Source organism: Argentina silus, assembly GCF_951799395.1.
Source record: "Argentina silus genome assembly, chromosome: 17".
Lineage (NCBI taxonomy): Eukaryota > Metazoa > Chordata > Actinopteri > Argentiniformes > Argentinidae > Argentina > Argentina silus.
The window spans coordinates 5,181,547-5,191,527 of record NC_139671.1 but is presented as its reverse complement, the minus strand read 5'-3'; the positions used below and the strand labels follow the sequence as shown (position 1 = coordinate 5,191,527).

General features: G+C 39.3%; 1 protein-coding gene across 1 annotated transcript; it reads right to left on the bottom strand.

Moving 5' to 3' along the window:
- Positions 1-3,597: 3,597 nt before the first annotated feature.
- Positions 3,598-8,389, bottom strand: LOC310818029 (prospero homeobox protein 1-like; the record flags this gene model as incomplete). The annotated part of the gene is made up of 4 exons (XM_083688787.1): positions 3,598-3,765; positions 5,213-5,407; positions 6,145-6,246; positions 7,040-8,389. The coding sequence occupies 4 exons, from the start codon at positions 8,387-8,389 to the stop codon at positions 3,598-3,600; spliced, it is 1,815 nt and encodes a 604-aa protein (XP_083544913.1).
- Between the last annotated feature and the right edge of the window lie 1,592 nt (positions 8,390-9,981).

Here is a 9,981-nt window from a genome sequence, read left to right as displayed (position 1 = left end):
TGTAGGCTATGAAAAAATCGCATATGAGAAATCACAGTCCAAAAAGTCTTATTTTACATGGGGAAACTTTTGGCACCAGCTGCAGTTTTCTCCATGGCCACATGGTATAGCCGGCTTCAAAATCTCCCGGCAGGATTGCTCCCCTGATTCCTGGCACCAGTGATATCCCTCAGGTGGTTTAAAAGATATCTCTAAATCCGCAAAATTGTCACGTTCGAAAAGGATAGCAAACCCTTAGCAAATTCGTCTGTTCTCGACTAAGTATGTCAGCTCAGTCCACCACGTAAACTTTGCCAGCTTGCTATGCTGATGTTGCATAAACTCTGGGCTGTACTGAACTGGTAATCGGTATGGTGCATACACCTCGACCGTCTGATTCCATTGGCTGATGACCGTTTTCTCTGGGACAGTTTACTCTGGACATCTGGTCAGAGCACTACTACTAGTTTGCTTGAGGGCAACCTTTTCTAACCGGGTATGTGCTAGCACTTTGCCGGCAGCAGTGTACGTTTATATAGTTAAACATATACCTATAGTTAAACATATTTGAAGCCTGTTTATTCCATTCAGAAATTGTGTATCTTATCTCCTAAGCCATCTAATTAAGCATCCACAAGCCGCCATCTTGGTTCGGAAAAAAGCTCTTACAACTTCTACAATGGCGGGTTACCCAAATCTGTGACTTATTGAGGAGATAGTTACAGAGGGGTTAGTGTATATTTGAAACCAACTGAGAGGGATATCACTGATGCCAGGAATGTGGATGGATAGATATTTTTTGAATGGATATTTTCACTGTCATGGATAATTGGAATATATGCTTCAAAACGTATGTGCATAGGCCCAGTTCAAGGCTCTTTAAAGGTATGATTACATTTGCAAAAGTATACAGATGTTTGATTTGGGGTTGTTATATCCCTACAACAAAACTTTGTTGATCAGTGCATTTTGCTCAAGCTAAATGTGTTCATTGTTATCGTTCTGGATGACATTGAGGTGCAACATTACAAAACATTCAGATGGATGCTGTATTTGGTAGACTTGACATGCATGTTTCATATTGAATAACAAAACATGTCAGCTCTATAGAACGCAGATACTCGTTGCTGGACTTTTCACATAGAAACAAAGATAACATTTTGTTCAACAGCTAACTCTCTCCTTCTCATGTATACCCATGATCTACTGTGGCTACAGCACAGTGTCACTGTCTCAATTACACTGTAGGTTCACTTCAAAATAATGTCTTCAAAAGTCTGACTGTTTACCATAAGAAAAGGAAGCTAACTCTCACTGTTGCTTGCAAATGTTGAATTGACAGCACACAAGTACAGCATACGATGTACTGACTGTAGTGATAACAGACATGTACATCATCCCTTTATGCAAAAAAACAAAAAAAAGCTACCAAAGAATCAACTTTATGGTGAAGGTCTACACACCATCATCTTACATGTTCCTGTTCTTCCTTTGTTTGTATACAGTGGTGCCGCCAAAATGGACACAAGCCTATTACAAATCTAAGCAGAAATTGAGAATGGCTGAGCTGAGTTGTTCATGAGTAATAATTACTTCTGTTATCATCCATTCATAGATATTGCTCACCATCAGAAAGATACACTGTATTATCTGATTGATTTTCTGTTGGTACCTCGTTTCTTAATGCATGTTGTGTAGAAAACTCCAATCCTCCTCAAAAGTCTCCCTCCCTACAAGACCATTGGCAATACAGAGTCTTACCAGTCTATTGCAATAGATACAGTATGGTAACGGACACTCTGTATAGGTTTTTATATTCTGGTCAAATTGCTTTCAATCCTATTGCTAATCTGACAAGAATACATGCTCTTCTTATTCACCACCAATCTAAGGTGGTTCTGCATACAGTGCACATACCCGTAAGTCTTCCATATCTTCACACAACACATAATATTGTTATGAATAGTCACTCAAGGACATACTATACCAAATACAAACAGGTGTCCATATAGTCCTGTGGAAATGTGTGTCCTGCGGCAGTGTGATGTCTGTTCTCCTGGACATCTGTGCTCCCTACCTCTGGACTGAATAAGAGTAAGCAAATGTTGCGGTGATGCATGAAGACAAGGCCAGAAAGCACATTTGATAGCGAACAGTTGTGTTGAAGACCGTGTTTGACTGTTTGATGTGTTGTATAAAGAGCTTTGATGTAGCCCATAGGACGGATGGATCTTTGTGGAGCACTGTCAGCCAAGGTAAGTATGTTGACTTGAAACCAACTATGCAGATGGCTGCTTTGAGGTCTAGCTCAAGTTTCTGATATTCAAATAGAAGGCTCATCATTTTATCTAGAATTAATAAATGTATACATTTCAGGATTTCATGAGTGTGTGCACGCGCACAATTTGTTATACTGTACTGTACATAGTACTTTTAGTAGATTGTTATATGTTTTAACATTAATTTCCAAAATGTGTAAAGTATTTAGTAGAAATGGGTCAGTAGAATTAATGCAATACCGACTTCTGATAGTGGCGTATGGCTAGAAAGTGTCTTGCTCTGTATGGTAGAAGGTTGACATGACTGGAATGACTAATCAATAATGGATTACGATCAATAATATAATGTCATCAACCTTAAACAGGTTTGACATGACATGTACTGTACAGTATAGGTCCTGAAAAAGTAATGCTGCCCTGCAGCACAGTGAAGACATTCGCTGTAGTACTGGCAAATCAATTGCCACAGAGCTGATGTAATTGCACAATCAGGGGCATATTTCTAATATTTATTTAATTGCACATGTTCTTGTAAGAAGATTGCTTATAAACCTAGAGCATGATGTGACAGCACTGTAGTGTCACCCTGCAGAAGAGTTTCTCAGAGTTGTCACAGCAGCAAGGCATTAACAAAATGTAACTTTTGTAGGTCCTTTGCAATAGCACATGTTGTCAGGTCATGGTTTGTCCGTCTCAGTCTCTGATCCTGCCTTCTAGTAGGAACATGCTGACAGAGTGAGATGTGAGAAAAGAACCGACAGTCCTTTTTGTATATTAAAGAACCATTTTCTTGTGTGGCTTGTGCTTCTTTTGCTTGTCGTGTTTTATCTCTGCGGTGGAATATCATCAAATATAGTTCAGTTTGTCAAAGTATCAGAACGTACTCTTGGGGAATTGTAAATGCATACAAAGTGCATTTTTTATGAATGTACATGCATAAACATGCAAGATGACAAAAAAAAAAAAAAAACATGTATTATTGCTATGTCAATGTGATTGATGTAGCAAAAATACACTACTTTTCAAGCTGTTCATTTTGAAGGACTCCACAACTGGTTAATGCAATTCTACTGCCAAATATAATAATGTCACTAATTCAAAATATGAATCTAAAAATACAGCATTTTTCCCTTATATACATTATATATACCATAGGCCTAAATTGCCGCTGTTTGCCATCCTATGCTGAACAGTAGATAAACACAGTCACATGCTGTACATAACTAACACAAATGTATGGTCTCTTCTAAGGTGACAGTTCTCTAGAGATGGAATTGATGATACTGGAGTAAGTTTTTAAAGCCAGCTGTTCTAGATGAAACACTCTCTTTGACACTTTCTATGTCCAGAGGGGAGATTTGAATTCAGCCGGCACATCACTGTCCAGTTTACAGATTACCTTGTAGATTGCCTTTTTCCAGGACGGGTCAGAGTCTTTGGCCAGCGAAATGGCTAGATAAAACTCTTGCAATGTAATCTCAGCAACCTCAAGGAATCTGTCAGGAACCTGTGGATCAAGAGACAAAGCAAGCATGACACCTGAGAGAAGTGTAGCTTTCTTATTCAATTTATAGGAAAAAGTAGGATTTTCCTCTGCAAACCAACTCTCTCTGTGTACTGTGTTTCAATTTACTGTATACCAGGTATTATTATACCAGGTATGCCTATTGTGATTTTAGCACCTCTCAGCTACACCTGGAATTTAAATGTATCCCATGACCGTCTCCTGTGTCTGTGTTCTGATTTTGTTGGGAGCATTAATTAATTTCACAGCAAGGTCACGTACCCCATTCAAATATAGTTGGGCGCTTAACACTTATGTATCCTTGATGTGGATACCTGGCTGCAACATAGCCACAATGCTTCCCAATCCTCCACCTGAGGTGGTTTCTCAAATAGGATCACAGTGGGTCTTATGATCCTGACGGATGTTGCCACAGATCTGATGTGAGACAGATGTTTTTGACGAAGGTGTAAATTAGGTAGGTTATTATGTAATGTCATACTGTACAGTGACATTGGCTGAGGGGCCTGTTAGGGAGGCAAGATTGCAGTCTGGCTGAATTCCCCTTCAACTCCCTACACCAGGGATACTTTGATTCTGAGGGTTAGGGTTAGGGTTCAGGCTGGAGGGTCAGAGCACCGCAGCGCTATTCTACGAGATAGATAATTGATTGATCTATGTCTCTGATTGGCCAGACAGTCCATTCACCACAGCTGTGTTCTGGCTGGTGCAACATACTGAACATTGTAGAGAAGAATGTCATGATTAGAGCTGACATGATTCATTGGTGTCTATGTGAGAGACCCACGTCTGTTGAACATTATATTTCTCCATAATGTTGCGCTTGCTGAAAACAGCGCTGGTGTCCCAGGTCTAAATCAGTCCCTGATTAGAGGAGAATAATTCAAATCAGCTTTGAAGGCCAGATTTGAATACCACCGTCCTAGACACTGCTGTAGATCTGAGAGAGTTGAATACATGTAAACAATATGCTTATAACCATATAACTATCCAATCCTTTCAGAGATTCTACAGGACAGCTAATAGGATATGATTTAGGGTTAGATTTGGAACATAGCTCTAGAGTGACTCCCTCCAGCTTTAACAAGTAAGACAACTGAAAGTATAACAAAGCACTAACCCTCTGAATTCACAGATTGCTTCTCTGTGCCATATTTAACTTTACCTTTTTTCAGTCTTATTAAAGCATGTGTTTTTTTCATCAGCCTTCGTGAAACTGATGAATATGTGTACTGTGCTCACCAGCAGTCGCTGCCAACTACAATGTCAAACCTAATTCACTGATTTAACATCAAATTAAATGTTGACGTAGGGTCCTATAAGTCATGTATGTATTAAGTATTTCCCTTTGTACATGTCCACCCATAAATAAAGAATGTTGTTCCATGATCGGATAATGAACGTAGTGTATGACCTGAGAGAGATTTACCTGGAAGTCATTAGCTTTGTTGTAATGCATGTTGAGAGCCCTGAAGAGCTCAGAGTCTCTGTCCACGGTCAGATCCCTCACATTGATGATTCCCTCCATTCTAGCCTGACGAGCAAACTTCTCCATCTGAATGTAGTAGAACTCCCGGAAGTTGCTGAACCACTTGATCAGCTGAGATGTGATGCAGCGAGTGAACTGGGAACACAGAGAAGCAGCATGGGTAAGTACATTGTTGTTCAACTGAAGTAGCAGTTGCAATGTTATTTTGTCTGAAGAAGCTTTTTGTTTTTTGTCTGCTTTATGGTGTGTGTGTGTGTGTGTGTGTGTGTGTGTGTGTGTGTGTGTGTGTGTGTGTGTGTGTGTGTGTGTGTGGGGGAAGGGGTTATTGAAGTGTTTTTTCTGTGTGAACTGTAAATGAATCATGAAATATGAAAATAAAGCAAATTAATTAAAGCCATGTGTAAAGTGATTTTTTTTGTTCTTGCTACTGTACTATTAGTCTAACATAAATCCAAGTAGTGTAATTATGTCATTATACAGTGCCCTGCGTAAGTAATGGGACAGTGGGACTTTTTTTTTTCATTTGGCTCGATACGCCAAAGGTTTTGAAATCAAACAATTACTATGAGGTTAAAGTAAGGATTCTCAGCTTTTATTTGAGGGTATTTCTGTACATTTTCCATAAAACATTTTAGTTTTACATTGAGGCATTGCATTTGCTATTGGTGTCTGTCAACATGAGGACCAAAGACCAAAAACGTCACCAGCCGAACTACAGAGGCTTCACTGCATGGTTATTTATACAGTGCATTCAGAAAGTATTCAGACCCCTTCACTTTTCTTCTTCAGTCAAACGTCTTGCTGAATGAGACACCAGGGTTGTCACTCATTATCCAGCTTAATGATTGTATGGGTTATTATGTACTACTCACCTGGACATCAGGAAAAAAGGTTTTCAACACATTGGAGCTTGGGTAGCGAGTGTGGAAGAACATCAGCTTTGCTTTCCTCAAATGGTTGGTGCTCAGTCCCTCCTAATTATTTTATAATGTTATGGATTTAACACATTTACCGGAGAAAGACTAGATCAATTTTCAAAGCAAGAGAAAATGTTACAAAATTACACTCCAATGGTTGTTGTTTTTTTTACTTATAAAATAATCTAAACACAGACTGCCTTTATAAACAAGCCTTTTTGATTCTTCATCAAATAATTGTATTCTTTGAAACCTGTTTTTTCCTACCCTAAAATCTTTATATCACTCATATAGAGGAAGATTCAGCAATTTTCTTGCGAGTTGAGAAGATCAAAGGGGAAATTCTACTTTAAGTCTATGCTACCACAACAACTAATGCCCTACCATACCCCATAGAGTGTTCATCTCTGAGGAGAGAAGAACATTGTATTTATGGACTATCCTTTTATCAAAGTCACTGATAGCGATGACAAGGTTGTGGGCAGAGATAGGTTATTATAAGACACTTGAACCTCAAAGCACACTGGGTGAAGCCGTGCTATAGGCACAGTATTGGTGGCATGCGTCAGGTATCTAGAGCCAATTGCTTGACGCAGAAAGCTATCCAAAAGAAGAATATGCCAGACATGTTTCACTGTACTGGAAGCCATTTTACCCACAATTAATCTATACTAGTAGTAGAAGTTTGCCGCACACTTTGCTTGTTGCGTTACCTTAGAATTGTAAAAACGACATGGTTGTTTCTTTACTGTTTTGTTGCTAAAATGCAATTGACTGTCAAGAAGAAAATATAATTGATCTATCACAACACAATATCATCTTCCTATAGTAGCAACTCGATATGTACTACTTTCTTTTGAAAGGATACATTCAGCACATAGGAGTTCCTCTTCACTATACTCTGCAGGGTACCACACTCCATCTTCACATGAGGAAGGCAGAGACTGTCCATAACAACATGACCCACAGCCATGGGATGAGCTTGAGGACTACTTTGAGGTGTTGAGGTCACTTTGGACCTCATTTTGATTGTGTCCCAAGGTAAGTCAACTATTCCTGATGTGAATTGACTCATGTTGGGGGATCCACATTGGAGGCCTCCAAAGGTATGCTTGAAATTCTTCAATACCTGATCTTCCTGCAAAGGACTGTGGTGGCTAGAAAGTAGTGGGGGCTGGTCAAGTTGGAATGGCCTTTTTACTGCCAGCTTTACAGAACTAGGGTGAGTCAGTGGAGGCTTTTGAACAACCAGAGACAGAGCCTCAGTTTGAACATCAGGGAGTTGAACCGTCAAACTCTCGGAGCATGGAGGAAGCCTTGACATGCCATCTTCGTGGGTGGATGACTGCTTGTGAGGACTGAGGTACAGGGTCTCACCATCAGTTTCCCTTCCTCTATCCTCAACATGTAATAAAGAATGTGATATGTTTTTGCAAATCAAGTCAACGCTTGAGTTTACAGCTCTTGAAAGCTCATACTTTAAAACGTCTGCCAGAAGCTTGCCGTCTTCATCAGGTTTTGAGTGGATGTAGTCCATTAGCTTGATCTTTTTCCACCCTAAATGTACTCTATCAAAGGGCCTCTGAAAATCGCTGTATGGGTCCTTGTACACCTCACTCGTAGATGTATCGGGGGATCTTTTGTTCCAAGCGCTGTGGTCCTCTTCTATCGCGGCTGTTGAACCCATCTCATCACTGACTTCCTCTTCAGACTTGTTTGTCTCATACACCTGGGTAAACTTTTCCTGGAGTTGCCCTAGGAGCCTTTGCATGGTTTGAAGTTGCTTCCTTAGGGTCTGGCTCTTACTTTTACTACTAGTGCTACTGCCTTCTCTCTGCATGTGGTCCTGATGCTGGGGCAACCTTTGTTTCCTTTTGTTTTCCTGCTTCCTTTCCATTTCTTCAAGGGAACTTGTTTTTCCCTCACCCATATAATGTCCAGTAGGAGAGACTGCCATGCCTCTGATGATGTCCTCCACTCTAGCACGCTTGGCCTGGTGGTGGTCACCTAGGGACCAGTCCTGGGCACAATTGGGACTAGTCCCAGTGGATGACTGGCTGGCTGGAGACAGAGGTTCCATTGTGTTGCCCTTGGATGAATTGTTGTTGCGGTCCACCAGGAAAGACTGTGGTAATAGGTGCTCTCCTGTAGGGTCCTCTTGTAGGGTCCTCTTGCTTTCAATGGTTTTCTGTAAGAGCATAGAAATGAGTGACTAATTTGAGTGTGAGGAGGCCAGGGGGGAGGCATACATATTTTCAAGTAAAAAAGGGTTGGTGTGCTCTGCACTTTCCTCTGGGTAGATGTTGCTGGAGGAATGCATGCTCTCATCCAAAAGGCTTGGATTCATGCAAAATGAAGAAAGATATAATTCACATGAGTGGGATGTTTTAACACTGTATTTCATCTGAAAAACATAAGGATTTCAAAGCAATGCTGTACAGTAAGTGCATTTTCAACAGATAATTTGTAATGTTATTTTATTTGAAGAAGCTACAATACAGCAGAGAACCTGATATATTGTATTTCTATAATATCACCATTGATGATAACTACTGGATTTGTACAAAGGCTGGAATTTGTATTTGCCTTTTTTTTTTTCATAGTCACTTAATTGTGCTGTAATACACTTTTGAATTAAAAGTGAAGAAGAAGCAAAATAACAAAATCCAAACATAACAGAGCAATAAAGTAACTTTTAAATAATATAAATTCAGGAGGTCAGGAGGCAGACTGCTCTACTTTCATGATGAATGAGGTATGAAGTATTTAAGTAAGGGAATTTTCCAAATAAAATTGTATTTCTAGCAAACTATCATATATCATATAAGTCAGTCTTTGTAAAAACCTGTTTATGTCTACTCTTTGTTAACTGAATGTTTGAATGTGAAATTACCACTTTAAACACTGTGATGAATATCTGTTGAATACCAAGGTGGATATCATGCATGTCCCTGAGGGTGATATTAAAAAAACATGCAATATAGTTTCTATTAACCAGACAAAAAGACAGATAGGATTTAAAGTGAAAGGCTGTGCATTTACTGTTGTATCTGCACAGTGCAATGATTAAATGCATCATATTCTTAACCACTCATATTCAAATGATTGACTGACAAATTAAGCATTGGATGAATGCAGTTCTAAATTAATTCCAGGATATATAAAACAGAACAATTCAAACAACTGTGTTTCTCAGTTAAACCATGCCTAATCCCAGGCTCCATAAAATACCAGTATTTCCAGTAGCACTACTTCAATTATAAATTAGAATATGCACAATATTACACTTTTGTGACACAAAGGAGAATATACTTTCCAATGTTTCAGATCAATGTTTCATTGACTGAAAAGTATTTATTTTTGTTGAGATTTCCTATCTTTTTCCAACGATCCCACAGACACAAGAACACACGTTTGATCCTACCTGTCTCTCTGTGAAGGTCTCCTGAGAGTAGCGCAAAACTGATTAATGAGAAGAAGATTGAAGTATTTGTATAACCCCGATCAACCCACATCAGGAGAGACTGAGGGTGCGTGGCCCCCCCTCAAAGTAAATATCAATTAGCTTAGACCACTGCCTCTGATGGGACTGAATGGTCTTGCAATAAATGTACAGTTATTGTATTTTCCATTAAAATGACAATTAAGTGTTCAAATTTGAAAAGTGTTCTTAAATATAACAGAGAAGAGAGGATCAATGGAATGAATAAAACAATTTAAAAAATCAGCCTTTATTTGGTATGATTGTTTAATGACTACTTCCCCCCCTTTTTGGACATTGGTACATCCCGA